Here is a 21,795-nt window from a genome sequence, read left to right on the forward strand (position 1 = left end):
TATTGTTGACCTAGTCTTGTAACCTCTTCACCAGCCAATTGTCCAAGTAGGGAAACACATGGACATCCAGTCTGTGTAGCAACGCTGTGACTACCGCTAGACACTTGGTGAAAACCTTGAGAGCTGACACGAGGCCAAACGGCAATACACGGTACTAGAAGTAGCAAATTCCCAACTGAAATCTGAGATACTTCCTGTGGCCTGGAAGTAGTGGGATGTGAGTGTAGGCATCCTTTAAATCCATTAAGTATAGCTAATCTTGAGCCTGAATCATTGGGAGAACGGTGCTCAAGGAAACCATCTAGAACTTTTCCTTGAGCAGGAATATGTTCAGGACCCTTAGGTCTAGGATGAGATGCATTCCTCCTATTTTCTATGGGGCATGGAGGTATATGGAATAGAATCCCTTCCCTTCTTTCCCTGGTAAAACGGGCTTGACCACATAGTCCTTTAGACAGGCGGAGAGTTCCTCTACAAGTACCTTCCTGTGCTGAGAGCTGAAAGAACATGCTCTCAGAGGGCAATTTGGTGGTCTTTGAAACCAATTAAGAGTGTGACTGAGACAGACAAATTGAAGAACCCACCAGTCAGAGGTTACAAGGGGCCACCTTTCTTGGCAAAAACAGCCTCCAGAACGGTCACTGGTACAGCGGCTAAGCCCTGCTGGAGCCAGCTGGTTGGGCCTTATGTTGTTGATGAGAACCAATGCAATGGGACTGCGCATGCTGAGGCTGGCAAGAAGGAGCTCACCTTCCGCTTGCCTGAAAATCTTCTGGATGAAGAGGGTCCAGATGGCATCTCGCAAGAGACAGTATTGATGGTATTGGTATGCTTTCTTATGAGGTCAGCGACCTTCTCCACCTTCTCTCTAAAAAGGCTCTCCTCCCAGAATGTGACATCCGCCAATCTCTGCTGGACGGAAGGGTCCAAGTCAGGAACACGCAGCCATGAGGTCTGCAAATTGCTTTACTCTGAGAAGAGATAAGTGCCTATGGCCAAAAACATGAGCTGCGCCTTCTGTTGCTTGGCCAGCTGGTGAAAAGATTTGACCTGTTCCATGGGAGAGAGTCTGCCAAATGAAACATATTGCGCACCAAGTTCTGCAAGTAAGGCTCGTGCAGAGCTGCTATGATTTGTATATGGGAGATAAGCATAAAGGCTTGAGTCTAGGGTTCGAGCCTTTCTACCTGGGGCCCCAAGCCAAGTCCTAGGAATCCTGGTTTTTTTTGAGGGCAGATTCCACCAGGGAATGTGAGCGCACTGTGGCAATATCAAACCCAGGAGAACTCTGGATCTGATGCCATGTGTATCTTCTTGGGGAGGACAGGAACTAACAGAGGGAGCCTTCTCACATTCTTCACTGAACATCTTACAGGATCCTGTGAAGCTGGACAGTCACAGCCTCTCTAGGAGGAGAGTCATAAGTCCAGAACCTCAAACATCTCAGCCCTGGGCCCGTCCTCCATCTTCAACCGAATTGGAATGGCAGCAACCATTTCCCTGACAGAAGTGGGGAAGGAAAGGCTCTCAGGTGGAGACTTTGTCCCTTCTCAAGAGGGGTAGAGTCAGATGGGATACCATACAGGACTCCTCCTCCAAAGAAGTACCTAGGGTCCTCCATCAGTTATCCATTAGCACTCCTCCTCAGTGTCAGTAAAAAAAAAAAAAAACTCTTCAATGGAGGGCTGAGAATGAAACTTCCTCAAGAGTGTGGAACTTCATCCATGTGCGAAAAGGCGTTGAGGTGTAGGCTCCACCTTCACTCCGGTGAAGGCGTTCCTCCATTGATTTGAGAGGGTGCCAGCACCGGCATTAGAGACCTTACTGCAAGTGGAAGGCCTTGCAGGGCAACAAGAAGAGGCATGGCTGCTGCAAGCACCCCAGATGCCGATGCACTCTGTTGGATAAGCCCTGTCAGCTGCTCATGGAGCATGGCCTGGATGCACTCGTCGATGACCCACATCGGGAAAGGCTGGGGTGTCGGTTCAGAGTCAGGCTGCTGAACTGTTGGGGTCAATGCAGGCACCTGGTCCTAGCTGCATGAGACCTCTGAATTGGCACATCCTCGATGAAGGGAGAACAGTCCACCCAGCACAGACATGTCTCAGGGGCCAGTAACCTTGGTGCCCCTGGCACAGTGCGTCAAGGGGGATCAATGCCTGTGCTTCTTGGCTTTCTCCCGATGCTTAGCATCAACACCCTTCGGTGTTGATGAGGACAACCTGTCCCGGGGCCCTGTACCGTGGCCAGCGTCGAGGCAGGTGAAGACTTGCTTCATGTACGCCCACTCCCAGTGTCTGGCATTGGTCTCGAAGCCACAGGGACCAATGCTAGTGCAAGCACCAACACCAACATTGATACCATCGATGATTCGGACCAAGCTCTAAATATTTTGTCTCTTTGAGCCTCTTTGGACAGCCAGGTTCTTGTCTGCATATGCAAGCAAAGAATACAGCTGGAAGGGGAACATTTTTGCCCCAGACACTGAAGACACCAAGAATGGGTGTTTCTGCCAGAGATGGTCCGATTGCACCAGGCACAGCACTTGAAGCCACTGGGAACCTTCGATGATATGGAAGGAAAACCAGCTGTGGACACATTAAACGACTCGATAGTGACTTTAAAAAAGGGGCAAAGCACCAGAAAAAGACAGGGAAAAACTCCCAACTGTAACTCAGGCCTGAGAGGGCCTAAAGAGTGCAAAAAAAAAAAAAAAAAGAAGTAACCGATAAATAGGGAAATGCCTAACTAGAAACACTAAAAGGGACTTAAAAAAAATCTCAAGGGAAAAAGAAAAAAGAAGCAGAATAAAAACCCCGCAGAGAAGGCACAAAAAACAGCTCCAAAAGTTGCTCATGCACCAGATGCTGTGAGGAGACTCGCATAGCATGTTCTCTCCTCATGGCGGATGAGAAGAGACTGCTGGTCCCACACTCTCGCGGTGGGTGGGAAGGCACTCATGCATGCAAATGGCTCTTAAAGTTAGATATGCTATTGTAGCATTCTGCACTAAGTAATGTGGATGACATCACCCACATGAGTATTAACTGGCTGCTCGTCCATGAAGAAGTTCTGCTACAAAAGGAAAACACAGCTACAGCAGCAATATGAGGAGACATAAGCTGTGTGGAACATGTAAGGAAACGTGTCCTCATTGCTCTGCAGGAAAACAAAGCCTAACTCATCCTTGTGTGATGACGGCGGGCGAGAAGGTGCATGAATGTGTGATAAAAAAAACTTCCATAAGTTTCTGGTAAAAATACTGGGGAGTGTTTCCAAGCCAGACTCTGTCAGATGTTTGTCACCCAGTAATAAGAATATTACATCCTGCTTGTCCTCAGAGACTAAATGTCATCTGCCATTTAAATGCCCAGTTCTCTAGTCCTGCAGTGTTCTCCTGCAATTTCTCAGTCTGCTCATAATTGAAATACTGAATAATTGTACACAGCTCAGTTTCCTAAGGCTGCTCAAAAATATTCTTAACAAGACTTTGAAAATTCTGCTGCAAAGTTCATGAAATTCTGTGGCACGTTTGCACAATAAAGTAGTTTTCCCAGCTCTGTTTTATGGCTGTATAGCTTTGTTTTTCCTGTCAGTTGAGTGAGCCATTTGAAATGACAGGAAAATGAGCTCTCAGAGAGAAGACAGCACAGATGGAGGCATAAGTGTCAGTGAAGGAGTAAAGGGAGGATTCAAGGATGTGGAAAGGGAAAAAAATCAGGAGTGGGGAGAGTGGAATGAGGGAGCATCCTGTTCAAGCTTCTTCTACTAACCTATAAATGTACTCACTCTGCTGCTCCCCAGTATCTCTCCACACTCGTCCTTCCCTACACCCCTTCCCGTGCACTCCGCTCCATGGATAAATCCTTCTTATCTGTTCCCTTCTCCACTACTGCCAACTCTAGACTTCGTGCCTTCTGTCTCTCTGCACCCTACGCCTGGAATAAACTTCCTGAGCCCATAGGCGCCCCGTATAAGAGGCTTGGGGAGGCTAAGCCTCCCCAGGCCGCCACTGCCCTGCCCCCCGTACCTTTAAATATTATAGTTTTGCTGGAGTTGCGGGCAGCCGGCATTGAAGACATCGGCAGGCTTACGCCGGTTCCAGCAGCCTTCCCTTCCCTCGTTGCAAGTCGGATGATGGCTCCGCCCTCTTCTGACATATTTCCTGTTTCTACGAGGGCGGAGCCATCATCCGACTTGCAACGAGGGAAGGGAAGGCTGCTGGAACCGGCGTAAGCCTGCCGATGTCTTCAATGCCGGCTGCCCGCGACTCCAGCAAAACTATAATATTTAAAAGTACGGGGGGGGGGGGGGGGCAGGGAAGGAAACAGGGCAGATGGGAGAGGAGAGGAGGGTTGCTGCACATGGTGGAAGAAGGGGAGAGGAGGGTTGCTGGATGGAGGGAAGGGGAGAGGAGGGTTGCTGGACATGGTGGAAGAAGGGGAGAGGAGGGTTGCTGGACATGGTGAAAGAAGGGGAGAGGAGGGTTGCTGGATGGAGGGAAGGGGAGAGGAGGGTTGCTGGACATGGTGGAAGAAGGGAAGAGGAGAGGGCAGGGGAGAGGAGGGTTGCTGGACATGGGTGTATGGAGGAGAGGGTAGGGGGTAGAGGAGGGTTGCTGGACATGGAGGGGGAGGGAGGAGTGAGGAAGGAGATGAGATAACAGAAAAGGAAGAGAGTAGAAAAACTGCACATGGATGAAGAAAATAGGCAAAAGCTGGATCCACTGGACAGTCAAGTTTGCGGAGAGACCCAGCTTTTACTTACGGATGTAGGACAGAAATGAAGAAGAAAGGCGGAAAGTAAACAAATAATGGAAAGGAAGCCCTGGAAATGGAGTTAAGAGGACAGATAGCAGCAGAATCGGATACTGGGCCAGCACAATCAGAAAAACAAAGTCACCAGACAACAAAGGTAGAAAAGATCATTTTATTTTCATTATAGTGTTTGGAATATGTCCACTTTGAGAATTAGGTGTTCAACATTAAAAGTTTATTTACTTATTTATGACATTTTATCCCACATTAAACATGAATTAGGATGTTTTGTGGCTCTACATGAGAATTGTGATATTATGATCCCTTGTTTCAATATTGTTGACGGTCTGCATTTTCCATATGGGTGGTATATTGGTGTATTAGGTTCTGCCCAGTGTAATATTTATGGTACAGTAAGGTTCAGAGTGTGTTTTTGCACAAAGTTGAGCATAGTGTTTTGCAGTTGAGCGATTGTGGTTAGTATATGCTTTGAGCAACCACTTTATTCCTTGACATATGATCCATAGCTAATATCTAAATTTAATAAAAGGTATTAATTGTGACATTTATTTATTTATTTTTTTCTGTGTGTGATGAGACAATTATGGATTTAAGCTCCACCCCTGGCCCCACCCCTAACCCCGCCCCCTTTAGCCTCCCCAAACAGTTGGGCCACCGACCGCCTATGCCTGAGCCCCTACGTCTTGCCCCATCCTTGGCCACCTTTAAATCTAGACTGAAAGCCCACCTCTTTAACATTGCTTTTGACTCGTAACCACTTGTAACCACTTGCCTCCACCTACCCTCCTCTCCTCCTTCCTGTACACATTAATTGATTTGATTTGCTTACTTTATTTCTTGTCTATTAGATTGTAAGCTCTTTGAGCAGGGACTGTCTTTCTTCTATGTTTGTGCAGCGCTGCGTATGCCTTGTAGCGCTATAGAAATGCTAAATAGTAGTAGTAGTAGTAGTAGTAATGAGGAGATGGCAGCTCTAGGATATTGGAGACATGAAGGCAATGTCCCTCATGCAACCCCTGTCCTGCTTCTCCCAGCATTCCTTCTTCACCCAATCCTTGGTCCTCAACTCCTCTCTCTCAAAAGACATGGCAAGTTCAACCCCTCAAAATGTTTCATAGAATATATACTTCCACTAGTATGCTGCATGAAAGATTAGGAGGAGCCTACAGTCCTCTTCAGTCTTCATTATGCATTACAATAAAGGATTTGACTTTCCATTCAATCTTAGTGTGACTGCTGTTTTGAACAATGAGTTCACACAAAGCACTGGCTACCAATAAATAGCTTGCCTCTTGAAAATGGATTACTCAACTAAACAATGAATGCTAAATGACAGCAGAAATTCTTGACCAGTTTACAGAGTTGCTACTACATGCCTTCTCTTACCCAACAGGTGTGTCTGCATCATGGTCAGGGGGCCCATCCAATGCTTTTTCTTCTTTCTCCATTTCAACAATTATTTTGTCAATCTGCCCAATCATTCGATTAACCCTCTTAGTCAATCTTTTGCTTGCCTTACTCTCTTCTACTACTGTCTCTTGTCCCACCTTTGACAACTCTTTCTTTATCTCTATTAAATCCTAAAAGACAGAGAAGAAATTTAGTTTTTTTGAGAAGGCAATCTACTTGTACAATTATTAAGAAAGCACCAACTAGAAAAACAAACATTAGGTTGGGCAAAAGTTTCCAGCCTCTTGAAAAGCACATGGTCCTTTATAATTAAAAGCAAGAGAAAACCATGCAGCTACAAAGGAGCAAGACTTATATTACTTCCATTGAAATACTGCAAGCCATTATAAAAAAGAAGATATCTGTGCTCAAATAAGACAAGGAAAGTAACTGGCAATAATCAGAATAGATCAACCTTACTGGGGGTTTCAAGAATGATGGCAAATAAAGCAATATTAAAATTATGATGGATATGTCTCATTTGTATTTTATTCATGCTTTTGATGAAATCTCTCAAAACAGACTGAATTCAGATTAAGCTGGTGCTTAGAGAAAACATATGTGAGTAAGCAAATAGCTGAAGAGGCAATACTAGTAAGCTTTGATAAAGCAAAGTTACTCACCTGTAGCAGGAGTTCTCTGAGAATAGTAGAACACGTATTCTCACATATGGGTGATGTTATCCGATGGAGCCCCAGCACTGATGCTGCCCATCATTCAAAAAGAATCTCAGTGTCTTTGGCGGTGCAGCACCACATATATGTGGTGCCTTCCTGCCTGATGTGAGCACATGGGAACCAGCAGTACAACGTTAAAAAAAAAAGGCTGATAGAATACTATTCTACGAAGGATGGGAATGAGGCTATGGGAAAAAATACAGCTAGAACAATTGACTTAAGATGGAATTGCAACACCACCTTTGGAAGGAACTTAGGATAAACTTTGTGTAAGGTGGACCAGCTACTAGGCAATCACACGAAATGGAGGAACAAGAAGTCCCTATGTACGTCAGCAAAAAAGGGTCCAGGGAGTAGGGTAGAGAGGCTCTTCCAAAAAACCAAGGGAGACGTCAGTATAAAAAGGTGATCTTTATTGGAACAACTCAACACAGCTGCTGTGTTCCGGCATCAGAACGCCTGCTTCAGGAGTCTCGTGATGTTCTTTATACAGAGGTGTGCAGTGTTTCCAAGATCACATGCAACTTCAAAAGGACAAGGAAGATCCAAAGTGTTTGGACACGCATGAACAATCTGTTAGCTAAACACTAAGAGAAAAACTGACGTCTCCCTTGGTTTTTTGGAAGAGCCTCTCTACCCTACTCCCTGGACCTTTTCTTGGACCAGATATTAGGGCCTTAAGCTTGCTGACCCTGTCTAGAGTGACCACTACCACAAATAAAACCTTCCAAGTCAAAAACGTCAGGTGGTAAGCATCAAGCGGCTCAAAAAAAGCTTTCATCAGCAGGGCTAGGGCAATACAAACGTCTCATGACACTGTGGGAAGTTTGACAGGGGACTTAGTCAAAAGCAAATCTTTCATAAATTGAATAACTAGAGGTTATACAGAGATGGGCTTACCTTCCACATAGAGATGGTAAGCGACAGCTGCACAGAGGTGAACCCTTATAGAGTTGGTTTTAAGACTCAGAAAAGTGCAGAAGGTATTCAAGCAGTTTTTGTGTTGGGCAGGAAAAAGGATTTAAGGCCTTGCCTTCACAGCTGAAGGATTGAGCTCCCGGTGGGCAATTTGGAGGTAGTGATTCCAGATTGAGAGCGTATCCGGACCAGACTATTTGGAGAACCACCTGTTGGAGGTTATGAGAGGCCACCTTTGGTGAAAAAATATAAGCCTCCCTCCCACAGGAAGATCATCCAGTACAGACACTTTGATGTCGGCTATGCTGCTCTGGAGCCAGTCAAAAGCCCGTCCCTTGCTTTTGCTGGGGAGCCGGAGGGGCATGAGGCGCACGCCTCTGACGAGAGCGAGCTTGCTGGGGGCGAGCCTAAACAGGCTATCGAGAAATAGGAGTGTATCTATGCGTATTAGAGGAATAGGGAACACTCCTCCTCCCTCCAAAAAACCTCCTGGAAGAGGAGGTAGTAGCAGAAGGTGTCCGGCGGGTGAGAGAGTCCATAGCATCATGGTGCTTCTTGAGGGAATCAACCATATCCTCAACCTTCTCTCCAAAAAGATTGTCCCCCTGGCAAGGAACATCCGCCATACGGTGCTGGGTCTTCTGATCCAGGTCTGAGACACGCAGCCAGGAGAGTCTGCGCATCACGATACCTTGAGCAGCCGCCCTGGATGCAGCATCAAAGAATCAAAAGCTTCCCTGGCCAGGAATTTATGACACGCCTTCTGCTACCTGACCACCTGGTGAAAAGGCTCGGCAAGCTCAGGAGGAAGAGCTTCAACCAAACTGGACAGTTGCTTTATCGAGTTCCATAAGTGGATGCTGGTGTACAGCTGGTATGTTTGAATTTTGACCGCGAGCATTCCGGCCTGATACGTACGCCTCCCAAAAGAATCCAAGGTCCTAGACTCTCTGCCCAGGGGCGCCGAAGCATAGTCCCTAGTACTCTTGGATCTTCTGAGAGCAGAGTCCACCACCATGGAATCGTGAGGAAGCTGGGCCTTCACCATCACAGGCTCACCGTGGACTCTGTACTGGGACTCAGACTTCTTGTTGACTACTGAGTTAGATAGAGGGCAAGACCAATTCCGCAACATCACATCCCGGAGTGTATTGTGCAGGGGGGCCGTTGCAACCTCTTTTGGCGGAGAAGGATAATCCAGGACCTCAAACATCTCAGCCCTGGGCTCATCCACAGCCTCCATGGGAAAAGAAATGTCCCTAGACATTTCCCGCACAAAAGATGAAAAGGAGAGACACTCAGGTGGAGATTGTCTTACCTCAATAGGTGGAGTGGCATCAGAAGGAAGCCCCTGAGAATCTTCCTCCGAAAAATAACTGGGGTCTTCCTCTTCTCCCCATGAGTGTTCCTGTTTGGTGTCGGACAAGAGCTCTTGAAGAGCAGCCTGAACCCGAGCCTGCCTCGACCTCGAGGACCGATGCCTCGTGAAGAGTGTCGAGAAGTGGACCTTGGCCTGGAGTCCGGCGAAGCTTCCTCCACTGAAGTCGAGGGAGAGTCCACCCGGGTGGCAGCCGGTTCAGGCACCGCAAGTAGTACCGAGGCCGGGGAATTCCGCACAGGAGAGGGGCCAGACGCCGTCTCAGCAGTAGGTACTGTAGGCGCAAGCACCTGCGGTACCGAGGCAGAAGGACGCATCATCCCTTCCAGAAGACCTGGAAGCATGGCCTGGAGACAGTCATCGAGGGCTGCCATCGGAACAAGCTGTGGGACCAGTAGAGGAGTCGGTGCCAGAATCAGATGAGGTTCGAGAGCCGGTACCTGGCTGCTGGACGACCGACGTGTCGGCACCTCCTGAATGGAGGTTGAGCGATCCTCCCTGCGCCGACGCTTCTCGGGTGCCAACTCCCTCGGCTCCCCGGAACTCTCGGTACCGTGGCGGGAAGGAGATCGATGGCGATGCTTCTTAGCCTTCGCCTGACACCCATCATTGACACTCCTCGGTACCGGAGGAGGATGTGGAATCCTCACGCCTCCTCGGGGCCAGTTCCGACTCAGGGTGGTCCCGGGGGGCCTGCATAGCAGCAGGCCTTGAGACGCTGCTACCAGCTGTAACAGGTCTTTCGGCAGCCATTACCTGGACTCTCGATGCTGCTTCCCTCGACGCCGATGTCGATACCGTCGACCTCAGTACCGATGTTGATGCCGACGTCGAAGGACCGGACCGATCTGGAAAAAGCTTCTCGCGCTGAGCCTCTCGAGCCACCTGGGTCCTTTTTTTCATCAATTTGCAAAGCTTACACGAAGCTGGCAAATGGTCGGGCCCAAGGCACTGGAGGCACCAAGCGTGAGGATCGGTCGACGAGATGGTCCGGTTGCAGCGGGAACAGCGTTTGAAGCCGCTGGGAGTCCTTGATAACATGGGAGGAAAAATAGCGGTCGAAAAATCAAATGACTCGATGGTGCCAACGAAAAGGCACAAAAGAGGAAAAAGCAACGCGACCGGGCGGCCTAAAAGCGGCCACGACAGGAGGAGAAAGGAAATTTAGAAAAACGCGAAAAAACTACGAAAATAAGGATTTTTAAAAAAAATTTTGGTTTGAAAAGAAAAAAGGGAAAAGAGACAATACTCGGAGCATGTAAACGAGACGAGAAAACGTCTCCTGGGCCACAAAACGCGAGGAGTGGCAGAAAAACAACCCCTGTTCGCGAAGCGGAGAAAAAGAAACTGAGGGAAGCGCGCGGGCGTCAAGTCACTCGCTCATGTCCCCGCGCCCATCGCACTGTTTCTAGAAGCTTTTTAAGTTTTTTTTCTTTAAATTCCGGAGCTCCTGGCCGGTCGCGGACGACGACCCATGCGTGATGATATCCAACCTGCTTGTCCTCGGATAACTGCTTCTACTATTTGCGACAGCTACGCTGCCTCTCTCCCTACATCGAGAAGGTAAATCTTATCCCAGTCGTGCAGGCATGATAACATCAAGACTGGATTACTGCAATGCACTACACAATGGTCTGACTACAAAGGGCCTGCACTAGCTTCAATTGATTCAGAATGCAGCAGTACAGCGCTGCGTACGTCTAGTAGCGCTTTAGAAATGATAAGTAGTAGTAGTAGTAGCAGCAAGACTCACAGAAGGTTGCAAGCGATATGACATCATCACACCATTTTTGCAATAACTTCATTGGCTATCAGTACAATTCAAGGCTAAATTTAAAACTCTATGTCTGATCTTCAAGGCCCTGAGTACCTGAAGAATAGGATGATCCTACACACACTGCCAAGGACACTAAGGTCCTCCAATGGACTATCACTAACCACACCCTCTCCAAAAGACATTACACGATGTGATACCTGCAAGCGAGCCTTCTCTGGAGTAGCCCCACATTCTAGAATGAACTGCCTGAAAGGCTCCACATAACACAAGACTATTTCTACTTCAGTAAACCGGTGGAAGCTTGGCTCTTCAACCAGGCCTTTAATGGAAGAAGTAACTAACTCGTTTGTCTCACTCACACACACAAGGAGTGACTTGGGCTGCACATAATGCAGCAGGACATGTTTATCCACTCCTACCCTAGCTGAGGTAATATTTAACCATCTCTATGACCTCGTGTGCAACTTTCTTTAAATCAGTCACCTTATTTTCTTACTCTCTTACCTATCTATATGTTACATCTTTGCTTTACCCTTCACTATCAATTACAATGTTCTATTACGTATTGTGTTGACATTGTTAATATAACATGCCATGCTTTGTATTGTTATTTAAATATTTTTACTTCTGTAATTGCCTATTTCTCATGTTTATTCTATTCTTACTGTACACCACCTTGAGTGAATTCCTTCAGAAAGGCGGTAAATAAATCCTAATAAATAAATGAAATAGAATTCCCTCCTTTCTTCTCCTGGTGGCACAGGCTCAACCGTGTAGGCCTGTAGAAGAGAGCGTTTCTCTGCAAGCATGGCCTAGTGCTGACAGCTGAAATTTGACACTCTTGGTGGGAAGTTAGACCGTAACCTCCCCCCCTCCAACTATTTGGAGAAGCCACTGTCAGAGTTTATCAGGGGCCATCTTGTATGGTAAAAATTTAGCCTCCTCCCCTAAAAGAAGGCCCCCGGGATGGTCACTTATTGTGGTTATGCTCTCTTGGAGCCAATCAAAAGCTCACCCCTTATTTCAAATGGGGAGCTGGTTGGCACTTCTAGGGTCTCTGCTACCTAGGCCTGGAGTGGGCCCCCTGAGACTGCTAACAGCAACAAACTGGAGGATACCTATGCCTTTGAGAGTAGTAGGATCTTCTCTGGTTCCTGTTGGTAAATCTCCAAGAAATGGAAGACAAAAAAAAGTGTGTCTAGAGAGGGACTTCATGGCATCAGCTCTCTTTTGGATGAGGTCCCCAACCTCCTCCATTTTGTCCCCCCAAATACTGTCACATTGGCAAGGCAAATCCACAAGTTTTTCCTGAATCGTTGGTTCTACATCTGAGACAGGCATGCCAATACCTAATGCAGAAATCCAAGATGCCACATCAAAAGCATCATAGGTAGCCCATTGCAGTACTTTCAACACTCCTTCTGCCTGGCTATTAACTCGATGAGTTCTGCAGCCTTTTCTGAAAGTAGAGAGTCTGTAAACTCTGCTACACTACGAACCAAGTTCTGCGAATACATGCTCATGTCGAGCTGGCAGGAAACTATGCAGGATACTAGCATAGAAGCCTAGTAAACCTTTCTCCCAAAAGATTCCAAAGTTTTAGCAACTAGCCCCGGGGGCACCAAGGCATGGGTTCAATAACTCTCAGCCCTCTTGAGAGTGGATTCAACCACAATAGAGTGGCGAGGCAGTTGTTTTTTTGAATCTGGGAGCCTTCTGGACTATGTATAGAATCCACCTTCCTGATTCATACTGGCTGCACAGAGAGAGGGGTCTCCCAAATCTTTGTCTGTGCCTGCTGCAGTATGCTATGCAAAGGCACTATCATGGCCTCCATAGGAGGATCCTCAGTCAACAGGGTACAAAATCTCAACCCTGGGCTTGTCTTTAACTTCCAAATCAAATGGAATTGCTTTAGCCATTTCCATCAAAAAACTAACAAAGGAGAGCTCCTCTGGTGGGGACTTTCTCTTTTCCTAAGGTGGTGAAGGGTCAGATGGTAAAGCAAGGGAGCTCTCCTCCGAGACTGCCTTAGACAACCAGGAACGGTCTAAGTCAGGCTCAGCAAAATGCTCCTCCTGAGGGGGGCCAAGTGTGTCTGCCTAAGACGACTAGGCTGACACATAGACTCTGGGCTAAAGTGTCAAGGAACAGGTCCTGTCCTGGACACCAGGGGAGTTTCCTCTTATGATGAGCTGAAGAGGAGCACCGGCTCTTCTGAGGCAGATGCCAGACCCTGTCGACACAGCGGATTCGGCGCAGAGGCAATAGACAATGCATGAGCCTTGAGGATCAGTTCAGCAGATCCATGGTTGGCATCGATGACTTTGAGGCGCTGGCATCACACTGAACCAAGATCCACTCCAACTTTTCCTGCAGCATGGCCCACAGCTGTTCCTTGGGTACAGGTATCAGCAAAGGCGAGGCTGGGTGGGGGGGGGGGGGGGTCCAAAGTGGCAGGTGATGGGGTCAGCAGGCTAAACTGCGCCCCCCCCCTCGGGCTCTAGACCTCCCTCATGCCAAGGTCTGGCTACGCCCCTGATGCTATCCTAATTTTTAAAATCATTTTGCAGAATTTTGCATTTTTTAACCAATTTTTGTTTCTTCCCCTCCCTAGCAATCTCTATCAGGTAACATGTCCAAGGAACCCTTGCCAGCTTAGGGATTAGAAGAATACTTTGTGCAAGGTACAATCTCAGCATCACTTACTGCCTGATAGAGGCCAGCCACTACCGAAGAAGTTGCCTCTCCCTCATCACTACCCCTCCCCCCGGCCCTATATGCTCACTGCTGCAACAAATAGCCAGATGGCCCTATTTTAATCTATTTCAATAGCTCTTTAAAATTAGCTGATAAATGTTGGAAAGATTAAGACACTCACTGTATTAAATTCGAAGGGAGCGTTAAAGGAACCCAGAAGAATTGATCAACCCTGATGCATCAAACTGTTTTTTTGATACTACACCACATTTGGGAACAAAGTCAGGCATTTTGTGAACCTGTACCTTTTTATAAGTACATATGAATGGAAATTACACTTCCAACTATGGTAGAACTTCAGTGTACAAAAACCAAAGTACTTGTAAAAAAATATGTTATTTCCAACAGAGAATGAAGGCTGGTAAACAATCAAGGAAATTTTAATAATTAAGTTTCTCATTAAAAAGTAAAAGTTTCTGAAAGAAATATTTTCATCTGAGAGAGAAACTTACCTGTTTCACATTTTCTGAACGATTCAGCTTGAGGTAAATGAATGCAATTTATTTCTGACCAGGAAGTTAATTTCATTCAGACTGAGTCAAACTAGTATCATGCATATAAAGACTGGACATACAAATTGAAAAGCTTTGAGATTTTAGCTTGTGTCTTAACAGCTTACAGATAAAACTGCCTTTAAGGGTGGAAGAAGAGTTAAAAATATAACACAAAACTATGCTAAAAGTCCATACAGTTTTAGAAGATACCTCACTATATTCTTGAACATCATCTTTCAAAACTTCAAGCTCCTCTCTTTCTTTCATAAGCGATCCCTTCTGCTCTATTAATATAGTGCAGGCATCATTGAGCATATCAATCTCCTCTTTTGTTATTTCTTCACCCTAGCAGGGGGAGAGAGGGTCATGGAGAAGGAAGAAACAAACATATGATGAAAATAATTTTTTTCACCATCTAATAAATGAAATAGCAGCAGATGAGGCGCCTCCCATTTGATGCCAAATTTTTCTGCAATATTTATCCTGCTAAGTAGTCATCCTCATACATGTACAATATATATTTTCAGATGGATTCCTACTAATACAAGAATCCCTGTTTTCAAAACATACCAACTTTTCAAATGTTTAACTGGCTTTCAATACAAGTATTGTAAAACATATGCTGTTTTGCCATCAAACTCTTGAGATCCAGATCTGATAATAATTTCATAATTCAACATTTCTTTCATGATTTTCAACAACATTTCCACTGTTAGATTAGAATCCTTTTACTAAACTCACCTAGGGGTCAGATGCAGGTAGGATTTCTCTATTTTATGTCTGGGGGAAAGTATTTACAGTGGAGTTCCTCAGGGGTCTGTGCTGGGGCCGATTCTGTTTAATATATTTGTGAGAGATATTGCTGATGGGTTGGAAGGAAAGGTTTGCCATTTTGCGGATGACACAAAGATAGCCAATAGAGTGGATACCATGGAGGCAGTAGAAACAATAAGGGATCTCCAAATGGTGGTCAAGGGTCTGGAAGTTAAAATGTAATCAAAAATATATATCTGGGTTACCAAACAAGTTCTGTTTTCAAAAATCTCCAAATCAGAATATTAACAAAAAACAAAAAAGTTTTATGAAATGTATAATTACATTTATTCTTTTAAATTTTTTTGTAGTGCTCAGACTAAGCGCATTATTGTGCAATGATGGTTGGAAGGGTGCATTATTGAGGAGTTGCTCCTACACTGATTATGTTATAATACACTTGGAGGGGCATTTCCGAAATAAATGTCTAAGTCGGAATTTGGATGTTTTACAAAGACGTCCAAATTCTGAGGCAGGGAGAAGGTCATTTTCAAAAAAGATGGACATCCATCTTTTGTGTTCGAAAATACCATGGACGTCCTTGTATTTGGACGTTTTGCGATTTGGACATCTTTTATTTTCGTCCATTTTCGAAACAAAGATGTCCAAGAGTCAAGCCATTTGGACGTGAGAAGAGCCAGCATTTTTAGTAGCCTGGTCCCCCTGACATGCCAGGACAGCAATCGGGCACCCTAGGGGGCACTGCAGTGGACTTCATAAAATGCTCCCAGGTACACAGCTCCCTTACCTTGTGTGCTAAGTCCTCCCAAACCCCACCAAAACCCACTACCCCCAACTGTACACCACTACCATAGCCCTTACGGGTGAAGGGGGCACCTATATGTGGGTACAGTGGGTTTCTAGTGGGTTTTGGACGGCTCACAGTTTCCTGCACAAGCGTAACAGGTAGTGGGGGGATGGGCCTGGGTCCACCTGTCTGAAGTGCACTAAAATACTCCAGGGACCTGCATACTGCTATCATGGTCTTGAATATGTCATCTGAGACTGGCATAAAGGCTGGCAAGTAATGTTCTTCACCACACTTTTTGGGGGTGGGAGGGGGTTAGTGACCACTGGGGGAGTAAGAGGAGGTCATCCCTGATTCCCTCCAGTGGTCATCTGGTCATTTGGGGCACATTTTTGTGCCTTATTCGTAATAAGAACAGGTCCAGCTCAAAACGTCCAAGTTTTAGTGCTGGACATTCTTGCTTTGTTTCATTATGGCTCAAATACGTCCAAGTCTTAGGAACGCCCAAGTCCCACCTTGAACACGCCTCCGATACACCCCATTGAGATCTGGATGTCCTTGCGACGGACTTCCGAGAAAGACGTCCAAAATGCAGTTTCGATTATACCGATTTGGACGTTTCTGTGAGATGGACGTCCAAGTGCCGATTTATTTCACTTTTTGGACGTCCATCTCTTTCAAAAATGACCCTGTTGGTCTGAGAACTACAAATATTTTAAGAGAATATATTTTATATTTCCTTAAAAAGTTTTGTTTTTGTTAATATTTGAGTTAAAGTTTAATGCCAGGAAGTGCAGAGTGATGCATGTGGGGCGAAGAAACCCAAAAGAGAGTTACCGGATAGGAGGGGAGAGATTAGTAAGCTTGACTCACGAGAGAGACCTTGGGGTGTTGGTGTCCGAGGATATGAAGGTGAAGAGACAATGAAACAAGGCGGTGGCTGTGGCCAGAAGGATGCTAGGCTGCATAGAGAGGGGTATAACCAGCAGAACAAAGAAGATATTGATGCCCCTCTACATGTCATTGGTGCAGCCCCACTTGGAGTATTGTGTTCAGTTTTTGGAGGCCGTATCTTGCTAAGGATGTAAAAGACTGGAAGCAGTGCAAAGAACAGCTACAAAAATGGTATGGGATTTGCATTGCAAACCATGAGGAGAGACTTGCCGACCTGATGATGTATACCTTGGAGGAAAGGAGAAAATGGGGTGACATGATACAGACATTCAAATATTTGAAAGGTATTAATCTGCAAACAAACCTTTTCCGGAGACAAGAAGGCGGTAGAACTAAAGCACATGAATTGAGGTTGAAAGGGGGCAGACTCAGGAGTAATGTCAGGAAATATTTTATCACATTGAAGGTGGTAGATATATGAATTGCCCTCCCAAGGGAGGTGATGGAGATGAAAATGGTAACAGAATTCAAAACATGCATGGAATAAACACAAAGGAGTCCTGTTAAGAAGGAATGGATCCACTGAATCTTAGTGGAAATTGGGTAGCAACAGCGATAACTGGGAAGCAAAACCAGTGCTGGGCAGACTTCTATGGTCTATGCCCTGATCGTGACTGAACAGATATGGATGGGCTGGAGTGTAAATTTTAAGGGGCTTCGATGTTAACTTCAGAACTTTTAGTACAAGAACAGTGCTGGGCACACTTCTACGGTCTGTGCCCTTAAAATGGCAAGGACAAATCAAACTCGGATATACATAAAAAGTATCACATACCATGTATAATGAGTTTATCTTATTAGGCAGACTGGATGGACTGCACAGGTCTTTATCTGCCATCATAGACTATGTTACTATGTTACAGTCCTTAACATGCTGAACATATGATATAAGGTCTCTCCACTTGCTTTTTCTAATTCTTCCCTAGATAAAATTCCCCTAGAATCTGTTGTCATGGATCCAAAACCTTTAAAGGGAATTGGATAGTTAAATGAATATGCATAGGGATGTAGAACCCTTTGAGGCTCACTTTCAGAGCACATGGAAACTTACAAAGTTGCATAGTTCAAATCCATTTCAATGTAAACATAGCATCATCTACAATTTGCTCAATAACTGATGTCAAATAAGATGCTGGTCTCAGTTCAGGTCCGTATAGGCAGATATGACTAATTAAATTTTACCATCTTAACTGTCCATGACAGTAAAAATACTATACCAAACGGTAAGATTACCTTACAAAAACCTAGATATGGCTTGGGGGGGAGGGGCAGGGTGGTTATCTATAATTTTTTTTAATAAACTGATTAAAACGAAAGGTTCTTTTATAATTAATCCATTTTATTATCAGATTTCTGTTTTAGTTGCAGCTAGGAAATGTTATTCCGCATCAACCGATTTCTGGGTCTATATGCTTCTCCTTTATTGCCCTTTCCTTTCATCACTAGCATTGATGAAGATGGTGCTGATGCATTGATCCTTGACAGTGATTTAGTATCACCTGAATCTTCCTGTCCAGTTCTTTATCACTACAAATATGAAAGATACTAGGTGTGCAGGAGATATAACCTCCTTGGTTACTGAGGTACATCAGTGACTGGACTGTGAAGGCTGTTGCATGCTCCCAGATAAAGAAGAAGACAAGTGCTGCTCTCTGTGGGAATTTTTCAGAGGAGGGAAAGCAGCTTTCTTGACCTCATTGTTTCCATAGTTTATCTTTATTTGATATATAGCAAAATCATGACACATCTAAGCAGTTTACAAAAATATAGGAACCGACAATAGACAAATGACAAATGAGAGAGAGTAGGAAGGGAAAAAGAAGAAGGGTCAAGAACAGAAGGTAATAAAGCGTACATTTTCAAGGGAGAAAAAAAAGAAAAAACAATCACATACAAGCAGATATGGGAGGGTAAAGAAATATGACAGATCAAACAATGCTCCTCAGCACAAACAAGGCCAAAAATAAAAAGGTGAAATTACTCAGAAATCTTGGCAGAATTCCTTAAGGAAACAATTACATTTCTTGAACGAAGATTCAGCTCTAATGTCTGTGTGCAGGTTATTCCAAAGAGTCAGGGCCAATACACTGAAGTAAAAAAATTTGTCCACAGGGTTTCCCAGGATCTTTATACAAAATCTGTGGTTGCTTCCGTGTCAAATGGTTAAGTTAGGAAAGGCTTTGGGAGGACTCCAGAGCAGCTCTCTTAAATTATGGCCAGAGCTGCAGACAGCATCATGTGACTCTGCCCTGGAACCCTTTAAAAAAAATGGAATTACATTGGCCACCCTCCAATCTTCAGGTACTAAGGACGATTTTAACAGGTTACAGATTGCTAACAGCAGATCAGCAATTTCATGTTTGAGTTATTTTAGTACCCTTGTATGTATCTCATCCAGTCCAGGTGATTTACTACTCTTAAATTTGTCGATTTGGCTCAGTATGTCATCCAGGTTCACCAAGGTTTCTTTCGGTTCCTCCGCATCACTCTTGAAAACCATTTCTGGTACTGGTAGATCTCTTACATCTTCTTCTGAAAAGACCAATGCAAAGAATTTATTCAGTCTCTCCACCATGGCCTTGTCCTCCCGGAGTGTCTCTTTTACTGTTTCATGATCTAGCAGCCCCACGGATTCCCTCACAGGCTGTTTCTGATGTAATTGAAGAAGTTGTTACTGAGAGTTTTTGCCTCTGCAGCAAGTTTCTCTTCATATTCTCTTTTAGCCTTCTTTATCAGTGCTTCACATCTAACTTGCCAGTGCTTATGTTGCTTCTTATTTTCTTCATTTGGGTCCCTTTTCCATTTTTGAAGGTTGTTCTTTTGGCTCTAATAGCCTCTTTCACTTCACCTTTTAACCATGCTGTCATTTTCGCCACTTTCCACCTTAGGAAATGCATGGAATGCATCTTGTCTGGGCTTCCAAGATGGTATTTTTAAACAACGCCCATGCCTAGATTAATGTTCTGAGCTTTGCAGCAGATCCTTTTAGCTTCTTTTTTTTTTTTGTTACATTTGTACACCGCACTTTCCCACTCATGGCAGGCTCAATGCGGCTTACATGGGGCAATGGAGGGTTAAGTGACTTGCCCAGAGTCACAAGGAGCTGCCTGTGCCTGAAGTGGGAATCGAACTCAGTTCCTCAGTTCTCCAGGACCAAAGTCCACCACTCTAGCCCCTAGGCCACTCCTCCACTTTTTAACTGTTTTCCTCATTATCATAGTCACCCTTTCGAAAATTAAGTGCTGGTACAGTAGATTTCCTTTGTGGCTTCACTCCATGTAGTAGCTCAAACTTGATCATGTTATGATCACTGTTTCCAAGTGGATCCAACACCATTGCCTCTCGTACTATACCCTCCATTCCACTAAGGATTGGCTCTAAAATGGCTCCACCTCTTCTCCATTCCTGGACCAGTTGGCTCCAGGAAGCAAGTCATTTATTACAGCTAGGAATTTTATCTCCCTGACACTCCCTGATGAAACATTTATCCAGTCAATATTGGGGTAATTGAAATCATCCATTACTATACTATTGCCCAATTTGCTAGCTTTCCTAATTTCTGTAAACATTTCTTCATCTGTCTGTTCATTTTGTTCTGGTGGACGTAGTATAGTCCTACAAGAATACTTCTTCCCTTGATGCTGTGTTTTCTAACTTGTTTATTGATATCTGTTAATGGGAAATGGGACTTGATATACCACCTTTCTGAGGTTTTTGCAACTACATTCAAAGCGGTTTACATATATTCAGGTACTTATTTTGAACCAGGGGCAATGGAGGGTTAAGTGACTTGCCCAGAGTCACAAGGAGCTGCAGTGGGAATCCAACTCAGTTCCCCAGGATCAAAGTCCACTGCACTAACCACTCCGATCTGAGTACTAGATTTAAAAACTGCTATAACTCTGTATTAGATTTCTTTTTCTTTTTCCATAAGGTGTGTTGAGCCCTCCCCCTCCCCCACCTGTTTTTTTGTAGACAATTTGTAAAGCTTAGGTGTGGCTAAAGCTTCTGCTTTAAGAGAGCTGAAGGCAACCACGAGGTCTCTTTCTTGACTCCTGCTTGAAGGAAGCTCACAGATAAGACTTGTTCTGGCATTATTTCTGGTTATCCCTACCTTAGAGCTGTGGTTTTGGGCATTTCTCCCCCCAATCCTTGTCAGTCCTTGTCACTGCATTTATATCTCCCCCCCCCCCACCCCAAAAAACAAAAAAACTGTTTTTATCTGCTCTGCTAATATTGTGATCTGCTTGCTGTGTTATTTAATGATATCTGTAAATCTGAGTACTAGATTTAAAAACTGCTATAACTCTATTAGATCTCCTTTTCTTTTCCTTAAAGTGTGTTGAGCCCTCCCCCACCTGGTTTTTTGTAGACAATTTGTAAAGCTTAGGTGTGGCTACAGCTTCTGCTTTGAGAGAACACCACGAGGAGGTCTCGTTCTTGACTCCTGCCTGAAGGAAGCTCACAGATAAGACTTCTTCTGGCATTATTTCTGGTTATCCCTACCTTAGAGCTGTGGTGTTGGGCATTTCTGGTGCATTTCTTAACCTTGTCTTCCCCTAATCCTAACCAGCTGTGTAGATAAGTGGCTTAATGCAGTTCTAGAGAGGTTTTACAGCAAACACATTCCACAGGTTTTAAGTTTAAACTAACCAGTGCATTGGGGGGGGAAAAAAAACCAAATACCCTGAAGGAAAAAGCTCAATCACTGAATTACAAATAGTCAGATACATACATTGAATTCCACCCACACAATAAATCTTAACAGGTTCTCAGTTCTTACCCTAAAACTACACATTAACTACCTAGCCCTATATCCCATAGAACAGAAGTAGGAGAAATTAACTACCTACCTCTATATCCCATAGAAGAGGAGTAGGAGAAATAACAGGTTGTTGTGTGACAGCCTACATTTTTTTATTATCACAAGTACAACAGCCCCTACATTTGGAACTATGGTAAAGAAACAAAGAACCCCTAAAGCTACTGCTTTCAGTACAGCTTCTACCACTGTGAAGACCAAATCCTTGGACAAAGACAAGATTCTGG

At 44.8% G+C, this 21,795-nt stretch overlaps 1 protein-coding gene across 1 annotated transcript in view; it reads right to left on the bottom strand.

Moving 5' to 3' along the window:
- LETM1 (leucine zipper and EF-hand containing transmembrane protein 1) overlaps nucleotides 1–21,795 on the bottom strand; it is a 289,282-nt gene that overhangs the window by 48,905 nt on the left and 218,582 nt on the right. The window contains 2 exon segments of the mRNA XM_030191105.1: nucleotides 6,165–6,358; nucleotides 14,442–14,576. Of these exon segments, the coding sequence (XP_030046965.1) occupies nucleotides 6,165–6,358; nucleotides 14,442–14,576 (329 nt within the window).

The sequence above is a fragment of the Microcaecilia unicolor genome, chromosome 2 (genome assembly GCF_901765095.1).
Source record: "Microcaecilia unicolor chromosome 2, aMicUni1.1, whole genome shotgun sequence".
NCBI classification, from domain to species: Eukaryota; Metazoa; Chordata; class Amphibia; order Gymnophiona; family Siphonopidae; genus Microcaecilia; species Microcaecilia unicolor.